Genomic DNA, 24,421 nt, shown 5'->3' with positions numbered 1-24,421 from the left:
TTGAATATTCTCAGTGCCAGGATTGTGTTTATTGTGATGTCTGCAGGCACTTTGGCCTTCCAAACACCGAATCAGTTTTCACTTCTGATAGGGGCGATAAAAACTGGAAATAGGCAACGTTCAAAGATGGAGGCTTTGCGTCCCACGCCAAGTCTGAAGCGCACACAAATTTTATGCTAGCCTGGAAAAATCTTGATGGAGGCCCACACACAAAACAAGACATATTTGATGACTAAATTGTCACAAGAGCAAACACAACAGATACAGGAAAACTGTGATTCTATTAAAAGTGTAGCTGAAGTTTTACTGTTAACTGCAACACCAAACAGCACAAAGGGGTCACAGAGAGAGACAGTGGATTCAGGCAACAAGGGAAACTTCCTCACTATATTAGAGGTCCTTAGTAACCACAACACAGCTGTGAAAAAGAAACTGAAAGCTGTTCATGCTAAAGATACAAGCCACCAAATCCAAAATGAAATGTAGGACACATTTGCAGAAATGGTGCGCTCCACCATCATCAGTGAGGTCAAGGAAAGTCAAGTCTGCTCTGATGGCAGATGAAACCAAAGATGTAAAAAAAGAGAGAACAAATTTCTCTTCTTCTTCTTAGGTATTACTACAGGGGAGCTGTAAAAGAGAGCTTTTTGCACTTTGAAGCTGCACAGCATCTTAATGCTTCAGGGTTGGCGAACAAAATAACACACACCCTTGAAAAATACGGGCTGGAATATAGGGACAATTTGATCGGACAAGCTTACGATGGAGCATCCGTCACGAGCGGCAAGAACCCTGGAGTTCAGGCTCGTGTAAAGGAAGTGGCAAAGCAGGTCTTTTATGTACATTGTAATGCCCACTGCCTTAATCTAGTTCTTGTGGACACGGTTAAAGCTATCCCAGAAGGAGAGTGCTTCTCTTCTATTGTGCAAAGACTGGACACATTCACGTCTGGGTCCTATGTTCACACCAAATGGCTCAATACATGGAAAGAAATGTACAATGGGGCGCCAAGGGAGCTACAAAAGTTAAGTGACACACAGTGGGCCTGTCAACATAAGTCTTGTCAAACAATTCTTGATAGACTGCCTGCAATTATCAGCGTTTTAGAAGAAACAGTGGAAGAAAAGAATGGTGATGGGTCAGTTGATGCAAGAGGCCTGCTTGCCCAAATGGACCTCCAGTTTGTGGGGCTTCTAGTTGTAATGACTGGGCTTTTTGGGGAGGCAAGATGCCTCTCGGATGCCTTGTAGTCTCCTAATCTGGATTTAGGTTTAGCTGTTGATTTCGTTCAAGCTCTTGTACAGACTCTTCAAGACTGCAGGGCTGAAACATACTTTGAAGAGCTGTGGAAAGAAGTTCTCCATACAGCTGAACAGGGCAACATCGAGACTGACCCTGCACCCAAAAGAGAGAAAATACTGAGCAAAAGGCTTGATGGACATGCGGTCATGAGTCAGCTAGGTGGGCGTCCTGAGCAAAAGGACGGTTTTCGCACAGGGTTATTTTACCCAGTCCTTGACCATATGCTCAGTGAGATCAACACACTGTTTTCTCAACCCAACTGTCAAGTGATGAGGGGCGTTCCGGCGCCGAATCCCATAAACGCTACATTTTGTGATGAAGCAGCTCCCTTTGCATCCATCTATGGAAGCAATACTGAAGACATGAGACACGAGTTACATCAGCTAAAAAGAAATCCTGGAGAGGAAAAGCCACGCAGGCCAAGAAAAACCATCTAGAATAGTTGAACTGACCAAATTCATTGAGCCCCACCATGAGGTGTTTCATGAGGTCTTTAGATTGTGTAAAATGGCAGTCACCATCCCTGTGAGTGCAGCTGCCTGTGAAAGGAGCTTTTCAGTGCTGAAGCTGATTAAAACTGACTGAAGATCAACTATGGATGATGAAAGACTGAGCAACCTGGGTGCTGTGAGTGCGGAGTCCGAACGAGCCGAGTCCCCGGACATGGAGGAATTTGTAAATAGGTTTGCTTTAAGTCACATGAACCGGAGGATACGACTTTTGTCAGTTTGTTTGACACGAGTGTCTTCTGTAAAACTCAGTTTGGCTTCAGCAGCACAAGAATACAAGTTTGATTGACAGGAGTGTGTTCTGCAATACTGCGATTTGTAAATATCATTTGTAAATCAGTTTGCTTCGAATCACAGCAACACAAGAATTAAACTTTTGCAGAAGTGCCTTCTGTTATATATCTATAAGTACCTTCTCTTATTTATTATATATCAGTACATTTTAATTGTGTGAGCTTCATCAATTAAAAAGGCACAATGTTCACAACTGTTTAAGGTTTTTTTTAATCAGCTTAGTAATACATTTAAAATCTTATTATGCAGGTCTTCATGATGTAATTCTACATGGCAGTCACTGCCTGCCCAGATTAATGAGGGAGTGACCAAGAAACACCACGAGACCTACAGCGACTTGCCACACAGAAAAACAACAACAAGAAGAGATCAGTTTATGTGCCACCCCTGTGTGAACAATGATCTCAGTCTGGCCACCCCGAGAAAAACTGTCTGGCTCCGCCACTGACGAGTGGGGAGTTAAACTCTCGCGGGTACCAGAGGACCCGCCCCCCACTGTAACCCTAACTGTATAGGCAAGAGGCCGAGGGCTACAGAAGCGGAGATCGGCGCCGCCCAATGCACCTTAAGGGCGTGGTTAGTACTGGGACGGGAGACTGCCTGGGAAGACCAGGTCCTGACACGGGAAGGACTCGGACTTTGATTCTAATTAACAGTGTCATTAATAATGATAATACTGAGTGTTATATTTATTTCTCTCATCTGTTGTGTGGGATATTAAACCATCAGCAGCTGAAGCTGAACAGAGAACAGCAGAGTGACCATGAACTTTAATCCGAGAGAGAATCTCAGATGGGTCTCTACTAGACTTATAGTGCACTACACAGGGACAATAAACTCGTTTCTCCGGCGTCTACAGCGTGCATTTATAAAACACTATAGATTTATATTATTGTCGAATCAAGGAACTAAAAGTCTGAATCACGGTGAAAAACAAGCAGCATCATGAATTCAAACAAAGATCAGCTAATGTCAAACTTAAAGCGTTCATTCTGAGGAGAATAAACATTCGTGTCGTTTCTAAACCACATTACTGACTGATCATTTATTACCAATTAAAACATTCCTGAATTATAAAACTGAGTGTAAAATATTTACATCTCGGGTTCATCAGGTTCGACAGATTTAGGGAGTCAAATTTACAGTAAATAGAAAATGTACATCAGAGTGACATGAAGACAGAGAGCCAGATGTGCTGAGCTTTTTCACTTCCCATGAAATTAGTAATAATTTATATCTGCTAGTGGCTATATTTATTACTGTATTAGATTATTTGAATTATTCAAAAATCAGCAGAAAGACGGTTACTATGGTCGGCTCCATTTAATTTTTTTTTATTTAAAAGCCTATTTTTTCCTTCAATTCTTTGGCATTAACGTCTCATTTTAGTTTTCAAATTTTGTATTCCCGAGATCATTTCCACCATGTCACTGCTGCTCACACAGAGGGCAGTTAGTTTGAGTCTCAGGTGCAGTTTGTGGGATTCGTTACAGTGTTGTAGTAAATTTCACAGTGAGTTCAGACACATCGCAGTCGGATCAAGTCCCGTTTTGTGCTGCAGCTTCTCACATACGTCCATCTGACCCAAAGACTCTGTGACAAATCATCAGTGTGCAGTGAACAGAAACAATCTTCCTCCTCAGGACACTGATGATGAAGCTAAAACCTCTGCTTCAGTCTCACTATTAGAGAATGGGTCTTACTGAGGAGCAGGTCATGTGACTCTCAGAGAGATGATCTTACCCCAGTATCTCCAGTTTACAGTGAGGATTCTCCAGTACAGCAGAGAGACGCTTCACTCCTGAGTCTCCCAGATTATTATCGGACAGATACAGTTCTCTCAGGTGTGAGGGGTTTGATCTCAGAGCTGAACTCAGAGCAGCACAGCCTTCATCTGAGACACCACACCGCCGCAACCTGCAGAGACACAATGACACACACTTCATCAACAGATTTAATACTGACTTTAAAGATGATGAGTGTAGTGGTCTAACAAAGTCAAAACACTTTGGATGCTGTGTAGTTGTTACGCGCTTATCTCCAGAGGTGGACAGTAATGAAGTACATTTACTTGAGTTCTGTACTGAAGTCCACTTTTTGAGTATCGGTACTTTACTTAAGTATTTTTTTGGAAACTTATGACTAACTTCACTACATTTGAAAGACAAATATCGTACTTTTTACTCCACTACATTTCTATCAGGGTCCTCGTTACTCGTTACTATGAAGCGGCTTTGAAAGTGGATGTTTTTTTCATTTCTTTTCTAAAACGTGATTGTTTATTCGCAGGTGACACTGAGACAGTCTATCAGTAATCACGAGGGTCACGTCACAGCCGTAGACTGGATAAAATCAAGTTCAGTGATTTCTCCACAGCATTATTTGAACACGATCAGTTGATGGCAGAATGGAAGGAGGCGGTTCTTCTGGGGAATGAACGCACCCATGGCCATACCGAGAACCCATCTTTCAGTTTTCTGAAAGGAATAAAGAGTTGTTTCATTTTAAATGTTTGCTTTGTTTATCTAAAACGAACCACATCACGGCCTACAAAAACTCGATGTCTGACCTGCGGAAGCATATTGAGGTCTGTAAGCGTTTTATTCCAAGAGAAAGCTTGCAGTGAAGTTGTCTGTGCTTTTAGAGCGAGCGATAATGTTGCAATAGCTATGCAGTCTGGTTAGTCAAATGACTTTCTATGGATTTTCCCGCCAAGTTGCCGTAGCCTTGTCCAGAGCTAATGTTAACACTCATAGCTAGTTAACTTGGACACTCAGGCTTTCGTCTAAACGGGGGAACAGGGGCGCTGCGCCCTCTTCCTCTCGGCGTGCGCCCCCTTACCGACTCCGTGAAAACATCCCAGCAACACTATGTGACAATGTGTCTGATCATCAAATACGTTATAATTGCTCCAAAAATATTCCAATCATAGTAGATACACCGCCAGACGGTGCAAAAACAATCCGAATTGGCGTTTTCCAGACTGAGGCACCATGTTGTTTAGTTGTTTACTTGTCGTGGCTGCTCTCGCGAGATTTGACATGGGTTACATACAAGGTCAGCTGACTTGTAGAGCGAGATTTCTCGAGACTGAATGACCTTTCACCCACCGGCGCGGGAGCTTTTGACAGAAGTCGTTCGCAAGTTGTTTTTGTTGACACTTGGGCATTTAAAGATGTCATCCCGCGGCACGAAGCGGAAGAAAGCCAAAGACTGTCCGGGGCAGAAGAAGATTACTTCTTTCTTTTTCAATGTTGACAGACAATTTGTTACAATTTCCCTCTCAGATAGCCTCAGAATGTCCCATTGGAGCATTTTTCAAAGGCTTTGCACGGCGGGGGGGGGGACAACAACAACCGGCACCATCTCCCCCCCCCGCTTCGCTCCCTCGCCATGGTGAGCGCCCTCATACTAAATTTTTCTAGAAAAAACCCTGACACTGTTAGTTAGCATGTAAAAACAGAGTTACGCTAACATGAATAACGTTAACTTATCTGAAGTCCTTTCAGAAATATGTTTTAGCATAATCTTGCCAAATATACAGCATGTAGAAATCTCTCTTTTCTAGTAACATTCGCGACCCAATATGATTTCGAGTTTGAAAAGCGTTTGCTAGCATATCAGGTGGAGCGTCACTGACTAGCTAGCTTAACGTTAAACCACCATGATGCACAGCATGTGTTCATTTTGTGAATTCACAAAATAATCCAGTCGGTCGCTTCAGAGGCATGAGGTATTATCAGCGCTGTGACAATAATACAACAGTGCGTTGACAGAAAACGTACTTTTAATACTCAAGTATTTTTAAAAGCAAGTACTTCACTACTTTAACTTAAGTAAAAGTTTGACTGGAGAACTTTCACTTGTATCGGAGTCACATTTGACCAGTGGGATCTGTACTTTGACTCAAGTAATGAAGTCGGGTTCTTTGTCCACCTCTGGAAATTAGTAATAATTCAAGACCACTTTAGGATCTTAGTGAAAGAACTACGGAGGAAAACTGCATGGGTTTAATACTGCTTGTTCACTGGGCTGCTTCTGTTACACAGATCTGGCAACCCTGTTCATCACAGATAGACAGACTGAAAGAAAACTCACTAACAAACTTTCAACTTTCAGAATATCAACAAGTCAACAAAAGAATAGTTGATGTGGTTTGCAATTTATTTTCAGTTATTTTCTCTTTTTTATTCTTTTTTTCCACCTTTTCACTTTCCATGTCGCTGCTGCTTTGAAACCCTGCTGCTCACACACAGGGCAGTTAGTTTGTGTCTCAGGTGCAGTGTTTTTATTTATTTTGGGATTGCAGATTGTAATGCAGAAATTCATCAAACCAACAGCATCATCTCTTCTGCATTCCATACATTTTCAGTATTGATGAACTTTATACAGTTTGGGAGAGATTAAGCGTTTACATAAAAGGAGAATAAAGAGAGTGACAGGTAAGTCCAGGAGAGGTTAGAGAAGAGGAGATTAAATAAAATTACAGATTTGAAAGATAAGAAGGGGTTCAACATACATGTTGAACTACAGTAAAGTTAAAGTTGCAGGAACTTTCCATAATCGTTCACGTGACACCTCCACAAAGTCTGGTCGGATGGGTTTTACATATTTGACCCACTTTGTCCATCACTTAATAAACAGAGTTTTCTTGAGACGGAGAGAGAAAGTGATCCTTTCCATATTGTAAATCTCATTTACTCTATTTATCCATTCTTGTATTGTAGGGGGTTCAGGGAGCAGCCGGCGTCTCGTAAGCGCTTTTTTGCAGGCACATATTAAAATACCAAACAAATATTCATCAGCGCACCTTGCCTGGAAGTCAACATGTCCTAAAAATAAAGGAAGAAACTGAAAGGGCAGGTCAGTATCAAACATCTTTCTGAATGCATTATGAATCTCTGCCCAGAATGGTTTGTTCACTGGGCCGTCCCAAAACATATGCCAACGGTCAGCTTCTTGAGACGCGCACTGTCTCCAACATTTAGCATCTCCTCCCGCCACACGTACTTTTTGCTTTGGTGTGATAAAAAAACGAATAAAACACTTCCATCCAAACTCCCTCCACATCTGAGAGTTTGTACATTTCCACTGGAGTTCACACACGTTCAGCCAGACCTCATCTGATATTGGAAGGTCTCTCTCTCTCTCTCCCCCACTTTTCTCTGATGTATTCTGTTGTGTGTCTTTGTCGTCAATAGGCCTTTGTAAATTCTAGAGATAATGCCCTTATTGAGATTATTTTGGTAGGCGTCCAGGAGTACTTTCAATACAGGATCATCCATATCCGTTTTATGTCTAATATTATGTTCAAAATAAGTTCGTATCTGGAGGGATCTAAAAAAGTCAGATTTTTCAAGTTGATATTCCTTCCTCAGACTTTCAAAGTCCTTCAATTTTCCTGGAGTTGTAAGTGAATAAAATGTTATTCCTCTCGAAATCCAAGATTTAAATCTATAATCCATTTCGTTTGGTTTGAATCCGGGGTCATAGGCACACCACTGAATTATCTGTAAATTATTCTCCAATTTGTATTCTTCCTTTAATGTATTCCAAATATTGAATTGCGCTTTGATTCCTGGGTTTTCAATATTATTTCTGAATCTTCCCAAATTTTTACGAGCCAATATGGCATGGATCGGTGGGTCAGTCTGAATAGAGAGTTCTAGATCTTTCCATCTTGCATGAAATGCCGAGCTACATATAGCGATCAGAGGTTTAACCTGAGCTGCCAAATAATATTCTTTAAAATGAGGTAATGCCGTCCCCCCTCCCCCCTTTGGAAGTTGTAGTGTTTTAAATTTGACCCTGGGTTTCTGACCCTGCCATATGAATCTGGAGATGATTTTATTCAGTTCTGAAAACCATTTGAAGGAAATTTCTACAGGAAGTGCTTGAAATAAAGAGAGATATCTTGGAAGTATATTCATTTTTACACTGTCTATTCTAGGACTGAGGCTGAGGAAAGAGATCGAGTTCCACTTTTGTACGTCTTCTTTCATTTTTGTTCAAAGAGGCTCAGAATTTATCTTTGTTATTGATGTGATTTCTTTTGGTATATTTATATATCCCTAAGTGTTTTAACGAGTTCTGGTCCCAATTAAGATGATATTTCTCTTTAAGGTGTTTAGGAGGTATGGATTTAAAAGTCAGAATCTGAGGTTTTTGTATGTTCAATTTATATCCTGCAAACTCGCCAAATCTTTCTAAAAGGCCCATTAATTTGACAAATTAACTAGATGGGCTCGTTAAAAATATCAAAACATCAGCAGCATATAACGCCACGTTGTGATCATCCCCCTTAATGGTTACGCCTTTGATATCTTCTGTCTGTCTCAGCCACTGTGCTAAAGGCTCTATAGAAAGTGCAGAAAGTAAAGGGGAGAGTGGACAGCCCCGTCTCGCTCCACGCTGTAGTATAATAGCGTCTGAGAGAGAACCGGTTATTTTTATCCGGGCTGATGGTTTGTCATAAAGTGTACACACACCCTGAATGAAATTTTCATGTAAGCCAAATCTTTTAAGGGCCTTATATAGGAAAATGCAGCTGACTGAGTCGAAGGCTTTCTCTGCGTCCGAGCTAATTCTGAGGGCTTCGAGATGATTTTGTTGGATGTAATGCAGTATGTGCAGGGACCGCCTGATGTTATCCTGAGCTTGTCTTTGCGAGACAAACCCAGTCTGGTCATTATGTATAATCCGAGGGAGGATTTTTTCCAGCCTTTTGGCCAGGATGGCTGTATATCATTTATAATCAACGTTTAACACCGAAATGGGTCGAAACGATGCACATTCTAATTTATCCTTTCCCTCTTTAGGGAGAACAGAAATGACCGCCTCCTTCAGGAGGCATTTTTAAATCCACTAAAGTTGTATTGCAAGCCCGAAGAAGACTTGGCATTAATTCAATTCGTCGGGCTTTATACCGCTCTGAAGGGAGACCGTCAGGACCTGGGGATTTGTTTGCTTTCAATCTGGAGATGGCGCTGTGAAGTTCTGCCTCAGTTATTGCTGCTGTTAAGATCCGATTGTGTTCCTCTGAAGCTGCAGGGAGATTAAGAGAGTTGAGAAATTCACCAATCTGCTGTCACACACACTTCATCAACAGATTTAATACTGACTTTAAAGATGATGAGTGTAGTGGTCTGACAAAGTCAAAACACTTCGGATGCTGTTTAGTTGTTCGCGCTTATCTCAAACACTGTGTCCGGCTGTTACTCATCCCCGTGTTCAATGATGGCAGGAAGAGGGCAGGCAGGCAGGAAGACAGCAGGTGGTCAGGCAGGCAAGCAGACAAGTAGGCAGGCAAGGCCGGGATAGAAAGAGGTAGACAGCAGGCAGGCGAGCAGGTGGCACACAGTGGTGTAAAATACAATAGATTGCAGAGATCCACAGAAGGGTTATTCAGAGTGAGCCCTCGAGATGAGTATTTAGTGCTCTTAGGGCAAACTCCTATACATGTTTAAAAAAAAAAAAAAAAAAAAAAAAAAAAGGGTTATTCCAAAGATGGAACTTCCAAAGGGTGAAAGCAAAGTCATCTCAGAGTTAAAGGAGAACTGAAGGCAAATTTATCATCAAAATTCTATTCCTCATTTTATTAAATATAGGAATGCATTTTTGATCGCCATTTTGTCACTGCTATGGACCTTGTGCATGTGACGTCATAGTCACGTGATTATCTGTTTACACCGCCATATTGGGGATCATGCTTTCACAAGTTTGTAAGTGATACCCGCTGTCGCAATGTCGTCTTCTCAAGTCTGCCTCTCGACTTATGCTGAATCCCTGGATGTCACAGCAAAAAAAAAAAAAAAAAAAAAACCGCTATAGAGATGAGATTGCAGTCTTATGGGTCGACCCATATATCATTAGTGGGTTATTCTCCAAAAATGGTGGAAATGCTGTCACTTACTTTTGTAGACACCAAAATCAGCAAAGTTGACCTGATAATCACCCAAGTTATATATGTTCAATCAATAAAGACTGTTCTTGTAATGTAAAAATAAAGTCTATTGGTCTAAAAATTAATCTTTAATTTTAGCTACTTATTTAAAATGGCAAGTTCATAGAATCGCCATGTCACTCTGATAATACATGGAAGTGGAATCATATACTTTTATATAAATATACATTTCTGAATTAAATTAATCTAACTTACATTAACATTACATGCAATGACTAAACAATAAAATAGTTAAAAAATGGCTAAATATTATTAATATTATTAAATAAATATCTGTCACCCAAAATTATGTCATTGGTGTTACTGCTACACAACACTTTTATTTTGAAATTTGCATTGACTCTTGGGAGTTCCTTGTGGTCAAGAGGTCATTTGAGGACGTGTGGTGGTCAGAGACATCAGGTCAGTCAGATGGCTTACTTCATTTCTTTAAAAATGTCATGATTTCTTGTAGAATTTTGCATGAAGCTTTAAAGCCGACCTGGCGACTTGTCCAGGGTGTACCCCGCCTTTCGCCCGTAGTCAGCTGGGATAGGCTCAAGCTTGCCTGCGACCCTGTAGAACAGGATAAAGCGGCTACAGATAATGAGATGAAATGAGATGAGATGAGATGAGCTTTTAAGCCTGTCATTTGTATTACTCAGTTTATAGCCATGGGAGTGAAATAATGAACATAAAACTTGAATACATAAAAGATTTTGATATCACTGAAAAAATGTGGTCTGACACGCAGCAGCCATTTTGTTGAAATTGTAGTTTTCCACAAAAAATGTCATTAGGGTTACCGTCATTGGGGTTACTCTTCTTCCTGGCAAAACCAGTAACACCAATGACATTCCTGTACAGTATAAATGACCCACATAAAAGCTACAAAAAATACATTAGGAGGAGAAAAAAACTTAAATAATGGTTTTAAATGGTTTAATTATTGTATAGCCATCATTATGCTATTGTACTTTTCTATTTGTCAGGTATGGCCAAATTGAGTGCTGCTGAAAAGCAGAAATTATACAGGCAGCGGAGAGATGCAGACCCTGTACGTAGGGCAGAGTACTTGGAGAAAAGGCGTCAGGGTTATGTCAATGATATCCTGACCAAAAAAAGGAAGAATGTAGGAGAGTTAAGTGAAAGGGAGAAGAGGGCTCAGAGGAAGGCATGGCGTGTTAACCAGGCAAGACGCAGACAGCAAATGAGAGCAGTCCAGACAGTCTTGACAGACATTATTGGAGCTGTTCCACCAACACAGGAAGACCAGTCAGAGCCACAAACATTGCAATACCGACCAGAAGTGATTGAGAGCCATCATTGTGGGCAGTGGTGTATTGTGACGTATGATGAGCAGCCATACCCTGGCATTATCCTGATGGTGGAGGGACAGAACGTCAAAATTAAATGCATGCACAGGAGCAGCAAGTATGACCTGAACAAGTTCTACTGGCCATCCCCAATAGAAGATGTGAACTGGTATGGGGAAGATCAAGTAATGTGCCTTATGCTCGAGCCAGTTGCTGTTAACAAGAGATACATCCAGTTGGATGACAAGATTTGGGCGTATCCGAAAGAAGAGCTGGGACTTTAAAAGGAGAGGTTAAAATAGGGAAATTAGAGTTGGAAAATGAGTTTATCTCCAAAAAAAGGGGAGTATTATGTTCTTGTACGTCATTGGTGTTATGGCACATCACTGGTGTTACTTCGTGTTTTTTTCAGTGATGTCCTGTTATACATGAATTATTGTTACTATCCAGCAACATTTTCTTTTTGATCAGTTATGTATTCATTAGCTCATATTTTAAAGGCAAATTCTTGGATACTATTTGAATATTCTTCAACTACTTTTGGTTTTACAAGGAAAAAATTGATGGCGCAAGTCAAATGGATTTACATAATGTTGATTATTTACATTTTTTAATAAAGTTGCACATGTTCAATCAAGGCGGCACGGTGGTGTAGTGGTTAGCGCTGTCGCCTCACAGCAAGAAGGTCCTGGGTTCGAGCCCCGGGGCCGGCGAGGGCCTTTCTGTGTGGAGTTTGCATGTTCTCCCCGTGTCCGCGTGGGTTTCCTCCGGGTGCTCCGGTTTCCCCCACAGTCCAAAGACATGCAGGTTAGGTTAACTGGTGACTCTAAATTGACCGTAGGTGTGAATGTGAGTGTGAATGGTTGTCTGTGTCTATGTGTCAGCCCTGTGATGACCTGGCGACTTGTCCAGGGTGTACCCCGCCTTTCACCCGTAGTCAGCTGGGATAGGCTCCAGCTTGCCTGCGACCCTGTAGAAGGATAAAGCGGCTAGAGATAATGAGATGAGATGAGATGTTCAATCAAATATTTTTGTTGGTTTTATTTTTGTTGGTTTTATGTTTCCCAGATTCCACCTTTTCTGGAGAATGACCCTAGTAAGAGTGAAACCAAATCTGCGCTTGATTGTTCAAGTAATGAGCTGCCAGACGCAAGTTACTCCGATGCATATCACTATCTAATCAACACGCCAGGGGGTTACAGTGGTCGGTCACTAAAAGCCTACAAGTCACTAGAAGCTTACAGATATTTCTCCTCAGGATGGGGACGGAACGTGCTAGTTCATATGCGTGAAAAGCGTTTTATTTCTTCACAGGTGCGTACCATACATTGACTTTTCAGAATAGATCTTATTTGCATATCGCCATTATCGATGTTGAAACGAAACATAATCCTGTTTGAACAAAAATAAGAACTTATAGTAATACAAAAGTACCAGGGTCGAGGAATACTCAACGGCTCAGCAACAAACCACTCTGCTTGACTTTTCTGGCCGTGAGTGGGCATGATTGAAAATGGAAAGTATACTTGTATTGATTAAATTGGAACGGACTCGCCGTTTTATCTTCCTGGGACCTTGCCTCTCAGCCCGCTCATGCGCAGCCTCTCAGGCCGCTCGCGCACAGTCAATGTGTGGATTATATGCGAGCAGGATGGTGTTATTGTGAGTGGCCACTGCACATGTATGGCAGGTCTGGGAGAAGTCTGCTCACACGTAGCAGCAACACTTCTTCCTCCGCTCTTGATCAGCGGGGAACCGGTAAAACGATAAACCCTTCGCGCTTTTTCTGTTAGAGCACCCTACTGCCACACAACAAGCCATTCTGACTGAAAATGTTAATCACTCTCCAAAAACTTCCGCGTGTGAAGTGAGCTGCGGCTTGATACCCAATATGGCGGATAAACAAACTTGACCTCTGACGTAGGTGCACAAGGTCCAAAGCAAGTTATGAGTGCTTGAAATATGCCATGCAATATATCACTCCATATGTCAAAGCAGTGGCCGTAATCGAGATTCGTTGAGACCTGTGCAAGACATCGTAGGACGGAAGTAAAACTTACAGCGGAAATCAAAGTGACCAACATCTGCCAATGTTCCCTGTGTCCGAAATCACTCACTCGTTCCCGACTCCCTATGTAGGGAATTACTGGATAGTGAGCTCACTGGTAAAATGAAAAAACCCTTTCGGACACTAGTCCGTCGCGCTGGTATTTACGTCATTACTGTCGCACAATTAAAACGTGCCAGATCAGTCGGCTGGTGGGTTTCAAAATAATAAATACACGCATGTGTTTTTGTGATAAATCCATATTATACTGAGCGCATTTCACACAATCAATACAAAGTACCTGCAGCTTTCAATTTTTTTTTTTAAATCAAGGCTGAATACTTTCTTCTCTGCCGCAGACTTTTATTAAATCAAATTTGAGACTTTGATTTCTTTCAGCGTGACCGCAATGCATGATGGGATATATTGCTTTGGTTAGTGACCATCGCTGTACACTATTTTTCATGGTGCATTGTGGGATACTTTGAGTGCACTATATAGGGTGCAAATAATCCTCACTTAGGTTTCGGACAGCGCTACAAAATGGCGTCCCCACTATATAGTGTCCTATATAGTGAGTAGGGAGCGATTTCAGACACAGGGGTTGTCAAAAGACGTGCGCGCCCTCTTTCGAATGCTGATGTAATCAAGCCGGAAGTTTTGTTTGTTTTGATAGCGATCAGGAAAGTTTGAAAAAAGTAGGCAGTAATCGTCATTTAAACTCTTTTGTGCAATATTTCGTTTGGAAAACAGTTTTCAAAATGGCGGCGCTGACACCTGGCTGACACTTCACGTTTCGAAGTCTCGCACAAGTCTCGTGAAGATCGCGCAGATAAGCGACGCCTGCCATGGACCAAACGAACTAAATCCAACATGGCTAAAAACCGAATAGGCCGATAAATATAATATTTAATTGCAATTAGTTGCCAATACGAGTCACGATATAAGGTTATTAAAACCGAAAATGTAACTGAATAACATGTTAAGAAATAAAGCAAGTTTAAAAATGACTTCAGTTCTCTTTTAAGTCTAATTGTTCAAGCATAGCTTTGAAGCGGTTTAAATTAATAAATAAATAAAACCCCACAACTACTGGTCTCCAGCATCTTCCATTGTCTAACTGAGACTCGACTGAGCACACGGAAGGCACCATCTTCTACCTGAACAGGTGACCTAAGGCTCCGTCAAAATAAAAGTTCCAAGCTGAGTGCCAGTAAATCAAAAGCAAAAAATATGAATCTCTAAACCAAAGCAAGTTTAAATTAAAGTTTGGCTCCGACAATGAGTGTGGAAAAGTAACTTTATTATTCAGAACGTCATGAGGATTTAATATCACCTGTTCATTAGAATAAACACCGCGAGTTGGCCTAGTGGTTAGCGTGTCTGCCTCTCGACTGGGAGATTGTGAGCTGTATTCGCGATCGAGTCATACCAAAGACCATCATAAAAATAGCACCGACTGCCATCTGGTGAGGCACGCTGCAATACAGATACGACTGACCAAGAAACAATTCGAGAAACGCTGTCGAATTGGCTGAGAATCACCTACATCAACGTCATGCTCAATTAGGTGTGTACGAGTTGGAACATCACTAAATAAACACAAATATTCCCTAATAAGAGCAGACAATTGAGCAGAACGCCCCAGGGACAGATGCCCAAGTACAGTCTCAAGGCTAGACAATGTTTGAGTTCCTGAGCCTACCCCGCAACCTACTCTCATCAGGTGCAGTCACACCATCATCATCCAGCACAGCCAGACTGCTAGACACATACCCTCGGCTCACTTGTGACTTGGACTTTAATGACACGGTTAATTAGAATCAATGATGACAATACTGAGTGTTATATTTATTTCTCTCATCTGTTGTGTGGGATATTAAACCATCAGCTTCAAATTCAAATAAGCTAATATATATTTGAAGCTGAACAGAGAACAGCAGAGTGACCATGAACTTTAATCCGCGAGAGAGAATCTCAGATGGGTCTCTACTAGACTTATAGTGCACTACACAGGGACAATAAACTCGTTTCTCCGGCGTCTACAGCGTGCATTTATAAAACACTATAGATTTATATTATTGTCGAATCAAGGAACTAAAAGTCTGAATCACGGTGAAAAACAAGCACCATCATGAATTCAAACAAAGATCGGCTAATGTCAAACTTAAAGCGTTCATTCTGAGGAGAATAAACATTCGTGTCTTTTCTAAACCACATTACTGACTGATCATTTATTACCAATTAAAACATTCCTGAATTATAAAACTGAGTGTAAAATATTTACATCTCGGGTTCATCAGGTTCGACAGATTTAGGGAGTCAAATTTACAGTAAATAGAAAATGTACATCAGAGTGACATGAAGACAGAGAGCCAGATGTGCTGAGCTTTTTCACTTCCCATGAAATTAGTAATAATTTATATCTGCTAGTGGCTATATTTATTACTGTATTAGATTATTTGAATTATTAAAAAATCAGCAGAAAGACGGTTACTATGGTCGGCTCCATTTAATTTTTTTATTTAAAAGCCTATTTTTTCCTTCAATTCTTTGGCATTAACGTCTCGTTTTAGTTTTCAAATTTTGTATTCCCGAGATCATTTCCACCATGTCACTGCTGCTCACACAGAGGGCAGTTAGTTTGAGTCTCAGGTGCAGTTTGTGGGATTCGTTAGTGTTGTAGTAAATTTCACAGTGAGTTCAGACACATCGCAGTCGGATCAAGTCCCGTTTTGTGCTGCAGCTTCTCACATACGTCCATCTGACCCAAAGACTCTGTGACAAATCATCAGTGTGCAGTGAACAGAAACAATCTTCCTCCTCAGGACACTGATGATGAAGCTAAAACCTCTGCTTCAGTCTCACTATTAGAGAATGGGTCTTACTGAGGAGCAGGTCATGTGACTCTCAGAGAGATGATCTTACCTCAGTGTCTCCAGTTTACAGTGAGGATTCTCCAGTCCAGCACAGAGACGCTTCACTCCTGAGTCTCCCAGATTATTATAGGACAGATCCAGGTGTCTCAGGTGTGAGGGGTTTGATCTCAGAGCTGAACTCAGAGCAGCACAGCCTTCATCTGAGACACCACACTGCACCAACCTGCAGAGACACAATGACACACACTTCATCAACAGATTTAGTACTGACTTTAAAGATGAGGAGTCTGATGATGGACTGTCTCCCCTCTCTTGTCCAATCACAAGATATTATTAACTCTGACCAGTTATTAAAGCTATTTTTGATTATTCTTGACATCGAGTCTACAAGAGGTGTAAAGGTTTTACTGGTTTAAGGAAAAGAGAAAAAAGAAACCTGACTCATCTGTGTTTAACAGGGTTTTCATTAGTAACCGATTGCCGATCGAAATCATCGGTTGTAATGACGTCTGAATCGGTTGTTTTTCGGCCAAATGCAATTTTCCTGTAATTGTTCAAACTTTCTCGTCGGACTTACTTGATAAGGAACGTCGTTACTTGCACGCCGTTTGGTTGCTGAGGCTGTGTACATGTGACTAGATAAAAGGTGGGAACCGATTGGCTAATCCTTCTTATATCGTCCAATCATTTCGCGCTTATTAAATTATAGTATATCACACGGTTCCCACATGGTAAGATGGCGACCCTATCCTGTATGGTATAGCATGATGGCGACCGCGAAAAAATGAAAGCGAACGCTGTTCAATTTCGGCTTCGCAGAAAAAAAAAACAAAAAAAAACTGGTAAGTCTCGCGGAAAATGCGCAGCAGTGTTCTCCACGGGCGCTTTTAAAGTGGCGCACCGCCACGTTATAATTCTGGCCCGCCACCCTTCCCTTGGCCAAAAAAACCCAAAACCCCCCCCCCCCCCGTGACTTCATCAGTATTCACCAAATAAATCGTAAAGTATAAATTTGAAATTATTTAACACGCAGAAGACCATTAAACGAATGCATACGGGGCGACCTGAAGTGGCCAAAATAACGAGCCAGCAGCTAAATAACACTGCGCGTGTTTGTAGCATTGTTGTGCAACGGGTACACTATTGTCTTTTCTGACCCTACACCGTTACAGTAATCATATAACAGCGCACACACACACACACACACACGCTAGTTAAGTTCAGGTCTTTTATTTTGCGTATCTGTGATCGTGTAGGCGAGAGCTGCATTTTCCCGCTGCTTCAGTGTTTGTTTACTGCAGGACTTCTGGGCTCCTGGGTCAAAGGACCCGAACTACGGAGGCTGGGTGGCTTTGTAGTGCCAGTCTCGGGCACGCGCACCAGCTGGTGCATGGATTGGAGTGCTTTCACCCAATTAACATTAATTATGTGTATTGTAAAAAATATATGCATTTATTGTAATTGGGTATTTTGTTTATGCATGGAAGTTCATTTATTTTTCTCACAAAGAAAAAATATAATTAATTCAGGGACGTGCAACAGGTGCATCAGTCTCAACTGAAATGTCAAATGAGTCTCACATTGACAATAAAGATGATACGTACAGTAAGAATGCGTTAATTTTCTGTAAAATGATTTTAACACTGATTTAGCATTTCCTATCCATTTATTGGCCAGTTTCACTGTCAAAAAAGCCCAAAGTCCATCAGCTTCAGGGGGATTTTGCCCCCCTGGCCCCCCACTGGGGCCCCGCCCCCTCCTTTTATTTTTGAAAAGTGGAGAACCCTGCCCAGTTTACATTTTAAAAAAGTTATTGCTATTTTGCATGGTTGTCGTTATACATTCGATTTCTTTATTCTGCAAGCGTTGGTGTTGTTCTGATTTCCCAAATCTTGACTGGGTTTTGTGGCGTACGAACTGTAATCGCCATGAGACCCAGGAATGACTTGAATTTCTATTTCAGATGGACCATGGAGAGCTAACGACTGGCTGTTAGAAATTGCAAAATTCGTTTTCGGCTCTGGGCTCCGCCCCCCCGGTCCTCCCACCAGGGCAACATTTCATCTGTTTTCCATACTAATGAAAACCCTGCTTTAACTGTATTTTTATCCCCACGTATCAAATTCTCAGTGTGTTTAATTAGTGCTTTAATGCAGAAGTGATGAGTTTAATGAGGAATATATTTGTTCTGCATGTTGGACTGTTACAGTCAAATTCAACTGAAAATCAATAATGTACACAAAGAGATGATCTTACCACAGGATCTCCACTTTACAGTGAGGATTCTCCAGTCCAGCGCAGAGACGCTTCACTCCTGAGTCTTCTAGTTTATTCCCAGTCAGACGCAGTGTCCTCACAGTCAGATGCAGTTCTCTCAGATTGGAGGTTTCGGAGTTGAGCGCTGAGACCAGAGCTTCAGCGCCGCTCCCTTCAATTCTATCACAACTGATACTGAAGGAAATAAAACATAATAAACTCACCCAAATGATCAAAGTCAGGTTGAGATGAAGCAGGCAGAGTTAGAGGCAGAGTCATATTTATCTGAACAGCTCGGACATTGGATTTGTTCTCTAATTAGCGAGCTACTGAAATGATCACCAGCCCCGTGCTGAAGGGGTTTTATGGAGCGACTCATGATGAGCTCGTTGGATAACAGTGTGTGTGTGTGTTGCCAGGTGCTCCTTATTTGTTCCTGGTGCCAGTGATGTACAGACGGGACATGTTCTTCCCCTTACACTCTGTGTGTTGTGTCTCCCTGTCTGACTTTCCCTGTGTGTGTGGGGGGGGGGGGGGGGGGGGGTAAAGACCTCTCCCAGAAAAGGACACTGCAGTTTGAGACAGAGCTTTTTGTTTCAGAGACAAATAAACACACCAAAGAGCGACAGCATGAAAAAGAATAAAAGCTGTGAGAAGGTCGACACAACAAAAAAGTTACAATTTATAAACGCTGTCAGGACATTACAACAACAGAATAATTAGCGCGGAATAAATTTATATTAGGCCAAGCAAAAAATAAAAAATAATAAAGTGTGCTTTCTGTCACAGGGGCGGCACGGTGGTGTAGTGGTTAGCGCTGTTGCCTCACAGCAAGAAGGTTGTGGGTTCCAGTCCAGTGGCTGACGGGGCCTTTCTGTGTGGAGTTTGCATGTTCTCCCCGTGTCCGCGTGGGTTTCCTCCGGGTGCTCCGGTTTCCCCCACAGTCCAAAGACATGCAGGTTAGGTTAACTGGTGACTCTAAATTGAGCGTAGGTGTGAATGTGAGTGTGAATGGTTGTCTGTGTCTCTCTGTGTCGCCCTGTGATGACCTGGCGACTTGTCCAGGGTGAACCCCGCCTCTCGCCCGTAGTCAGCTGGGATAGGCTCCAGCCCGCCCGCAACCCTGTACAGGATAAGCGGTTACGGATAATGGATGGATGGATAATGGAATGGTTTTCTGTCACAACCTCAAAAAAATTCAGGGTACGACGGTCAGATTTTTTTCCTTTTCTTTCAGAACCGTATTAAATTGGTACGCACAAACAATTTGGTGACTAAATATCAAACTGAGTTATGATGGAAATTTATTATAATTATACGCATGATTGCAGGATTTCATGAAAATAAAAATAATACTTTTTGAGGTGTTTTTCTTCTTTGTTCATCCACCACCGCCCAATGTTTAATCCCACAAACGCAACATCAACACTTCATAATGTTCTGCTTTATCAGTTCCACAATGAATGCATGAGCATGAAGATGTGTTGATAACAGTAGCTGCCGTAAGACAGATTGGAGTTGACAGATTGTGGGCTGTCGTAAAGTTGTTGTCGTAACTTAAGCATGCGCGAGTAAAGCGACACGGACTGTTAACTGATTGTACAGTTTAATGTCGGTTTCGGGTCTCGCTTTAAAATGACATGGAAGAGATTCATTTTAATATTCATTAAAATAACGTTTTTGTCACATCCGCCCCCCAGCCACGAACGATCACTGGCGCCCACGTGCAGTCGCACTCTCAACGAGCAGCGCATGACTCAAGGACCAATTACAGGCTGAACACAAACAGACTTTGTGAAGTCACCGCTCAGTGCACTCATGTCTGACCTTCTCGAGCCGTTCTTTGTGTTATTACTCCGGTTTGTGTCTCGGCCTCGACTCGCCTGTCTGTAGATCACATGACCTTTGCTCGTCTTCCGATTTTGATTCTTCCCAATGTTTTGGAATTGTATACCTGCTTATTGTTTTTAGAATAAACACACTCTTCCAGCGATTACATCCGTCTACCGCCACTTACACGACAGTTTTACTGAATCAATGTTCAAACCTTTCCAGCAGATCTTCAAGTGGGATGTCTGCACTGACCTGAGCACCTTTTTCAGTGGCGCTATAATTGCAGGCGGACACGAATGCTGATGTGTGATTCTGACTGGGATTGTGTGTGGAGGGATGAGTCTGGGATAGTTTTATATTGGCTGTGACTGGTTTTCATGCATGTGAAGTGAACGTTAAATATCGCATGTGTTTGCGTTACGTTTGTCACCATTTTGTCGCCAATTGGTTTCCCGCGAGAATCACGTTGAATTCCCGCGTGTTATCGCTGTCGTCACGTGGTACATCAAATATGGCTGCGCCCGTAGCCGCGATTGTTTCTGAGCAGCGGTAAACGGTTTCCATCATTTGAAATGCTTGATACTTTTTTTTTTTAAAAGACTGCTTGTATTTTTCCAACACTTCAGAAATGTTCAGAGTTGGACGGGCGACCGGAAACAAACTTTTTTTGATCGACCTTGTGACGTTTTAAAAATAAATAAGAATAGTGCTTCTAATAAGCGCTCTGTGAAAGGCTGTTTTCACCACCTGAATAAAACCTTTTATTAGACAGACACGAGTGTTTTACTGGGAAACACGCCACTCGTATTTTTCATATGAAACACATCCCGGAGCTGAGTGACACATACAGAGGATATTACACGGTGGCACAAAGACATGAAGTTTATCTTCGAGCGGTGAATGTATAGATCACGAGGGAGCAAAGTGAACAAGTCAAATATTTCTCAACACGAGAAGATAAACTTCAGATCTTCAAGCCAACGTGTGATTTTCTTTTTATTATATCGACACGTTCACAAACAAAAAGTCCCCAAATTTATCAAAACAACTCACTGATTTCCTCACGAGTGACAGATAGAGATTTACGTCTCGGTTTTGGTTCTCCATGTCCCGGATGCAGCTCGGATGAAAAACACGAGCGGTGGATTTCCCAGTAAAACACTCGTGTCTGCGTCATATTTCCCGATATTTCACCCCGATGACGTCACTCCCAGCGTTTCCCCGCTGATTAGACGCGTGTTGTCAAAATGGCGAACCGGTTCAAAATGAAAACTCTTTTGATTAACTTGTGTATTTTTTTGTGGATGTGTCCATATAATATAAAGAACATTACACGCTCACTTCGCTCACTCGTGATATGTACATTCACCACTCGAAGATAAATTTCAGATCTTCGTGCCACCGTGTAATATCCTCTATTTATCAGGTCATTAATAACAGTAAAGTTTTGTGGAATTATAATTTTGTATTACTGCAAACTCCACATGGCTCTACAGGCCCAGCGTCTGTGTAATTACATTTCAGCTACAACACACATTTAATGTGGAGGGAAGTGAACAAAAAACCCCTCACACTGCACTCAGTGAAGGTTTTACACAGAAAAAAAAAAAACCCTCAATGTTTACGGGACATCGGAGCCTGCAATAGCGGTGTAATTTGTAAATATTGTAAATAAACTGTCAGTATAAAGTTCTGTTTGGTTATTTGTTCAGTTTTGGAAATGTGGTGTTTGTGAGTCTCGTTAGCTGGCTGTCACTTCCATCTTCAGCTCACAGCTTCCACACTTCTTGGGACAAAATGGCAGAATGTGAGACGTAAACATTTTTCTCCTGAAATGAGATCAACTGGTTTCGACTTCTTTAATAGCTGAACTTCAGTTTTATTCAATTCTACATGCAGCTGTTTTCCCCTCATTTATCTACTGATCTATTTGTATTAACACACTCTGGATCACCTGAAACTCAAAACATCCCAAAGTGCGTTTCTGTCAAAGTGCTTTCAGTTTCTCTCTAACAGTGGAACAGTAGAACAGTTCTATTCAGCTTTACTTACACGGCTTTTCTGGATGCTGCAATCACAGGCATCACCTTCACAAGAACCCAATCTGGTATCTCCTCTGTACTGGTATATTTACTCAGATCAAACTCCTCCAGCTCCTGTGCTGAAGTCAGTAACACAAACGCCAGAGCAGACCACTGTGAAGGAGAGAGTTCACTTCGTTTCCCAGATTTCAGGTAGCGTTGGATTTCCTCCACGAGAGAATCATTACCCAGTTCATTCAGACAGTGGAACAGATTGATGGATTTTTCTGCAGAAAGATAATCTCTACTGATCTTCTCCTTAATGTACCGAACTGTTTCCTCTTTGCTCTGGGAGCTACTTCCTGTCTGTGTTACTAAGGCATGTAAGAGTTTCTGATTGGACTCCAGTGAGAGACCCAGAAGAAAGCGGAGGAACAGATCCAGATGTCCAGTCTCAGATTTTAACGTCTGATCTACAGCACTCCTGTGTACATCTGAAATTGTCTCAAAGGACCGACTCTGATCAAGAACATTTCTCTTTTCCTTCATGAAGGTCAGATGCACATACAGAGCTGCGAGATGCTCCTGAATGCTCAGATGAACAAAGCAGTACACTTTACTCTGGTGAAGCCCAGGCTCCTCTCTGAAGATCTGCGTACACACACCTGAGTACACTGCTGCTTCTGTCACATCAATGCCACACCCTCGCAGGTCTTCCTCATAGAAGATCAGGTTGCCTTTCTTCAGCTGCTCAAAAGCCAGTTGTCCCAGTTTGAGCAGCATTTCTTCATCACTCTCCTGCTTCTTTGAGTATTTTTCTCTGATGACGTTTGTCTGAATGATGAGGAAGTGTGTGTACATTTGAGTCAGAGTCTTGGGGATCTCTCCACTCTCTGCTTCACCCAACATTCTCTCGAGGACAGCGGCTGAAATCCAGCAGAAGACTGGGATGTGACACATGATGTACAGGCTTCTTAATGACTTCAGGTGTGTGATGATGTTCTCGGCCAGGCTCCGATCACTGACCCTCTTCCTGAAGTACTCCTCCTTCTGGGGGTCATTGAACCCTCGTACCTCTGTGACTCGATGGACGTACTCAGAGGGGATTTGATCAGCTGCTGCTGGTCGGGAGGTGATCCAGACGAGAGCAGAGGGAAGCAGATCCCCTTTGATCAGGTTTATCAGCAGCACATGCACTGATGCTGATTCAGTTACATCACACACACTCACTGTGTTCCGGAAATCCAGAGGGAAACGACACTCGTCCAATCCATCAAAAATGAACAGAACCTTTTCCAACCTGGACATTTCTGTTTCTCTGGTTTCCTTAAAGCAGACATGAAGGAGCTCCAGCAGACTCAGGTTTTGGTCCTTCATCAGATTCAGCTCTCTGAAAGGAAGTGGAAATATGAGGGGGACGTCCTGATTTGCTTTCCCTTCAGCCCAGTCCACAATGAACTTCTGCACAGAGACTGTTTTTCCGATACCAGCCACGCCCTTTGTCACTACAGTTCTGGTGGGTTCGTCTTCTTCAGATAAGGGCTTAAAGATGTCGCTGCATTTGATCGGTGTTTCCTCTGTTGTTTTTCTCCTGGACGCTGCCTCGAGCCGTCTCACCTCATGTTCTTTATTGACGTCTCCACTGTCTCCCTCTGTGATGTAGAGCTCGGTGTAGATCTCATTCAGGAGCGCTCGCGTTTCCGGCTTTATCATCACTCCATTTAAACACTGAAACTTCTTCATCAGATTTAATCTGAACTTTTTCTGGGATTCATTTACAGCAGGAGATTCTGGGGCGTGTCTGTGTGACGGGGTGAAATAAGAAGACGTGGTGAGACCTGGGCTCCAATTATTACAGTTTAACATCACAGTTTTTTCTGACTGGTTCCCACAGATAACCGTTCTTTAGGATGCTAACACTATGGATTTACCGGATTTGATTGTATCTTTTCCACTGAGCTCTATATAAAACCTGGAGAGCTCAGAGCCTATTCCCCGCTGGAGAGACGAGTGAAGCCGTCT

The 24,421-nt window shown here is 42.1% G+C and overlaps 1 protein-coding gene across 7 annotated transcripts in view; it reads right to left on the bottom strand.

The window, feature by feature from the left end:
* LOC132882240 (NACHT, LRR and PYD domains-containing protein 12-like) overlaps nucleotides 1-24,421 on the bottom strand; it is a 506,140-nt gene that overhangs the window by 471,103 nt on the left and 10,616 nt on the right. For all 7 annotated transcript variants that reach the window (XM_060915514.1, XM_060915516.1, XM_060915515.1 and 4 more), the window contains 4 exons: nucleotides 22,431-24,200; nucleotides 18,546-18,740; nucleotides 16,339-16,512; nucleotides 3,849-4,022 (listed from right to left, as the gene is read on the bottom strand). In XM_060915514.1, the coding sequence (XP_060771497.1) occupies nucleotides 3,849-4,022; nucleotides 16,339-16,512; nucleotides 18,546-18,740; nucleotides 22,431-24,200 (2,313 nt within the window). The remainder of the gene's footprint in view (nucleotides 1-3,848; nucleotides 4,023-16,338; nucleotides 16,513-18,545; nucleotides 18,741-22,430; nucleotides 24,201-24,421) is intronic.

This window comes from Neoarius graeffei, chromosome 2, assembly GCF_027579695.1.
Source record: "Neoarius graeffei isolate fNeoGra1 chromosome 2, fNeoGra1.pri, whole genome shotgun sequence".
In the NCBI taxonomy this organism is placed as follows: Eukaryota; Metazoa; Chordata; class Actinopteri; order Siluriformes; family Ariidae; genus Neoarius; species Neoarius graeffei.
Note: the sequence above shows the minus strand (reverse complement) of the source record. Positions and strands in the feature narration are given on the sequence as shown.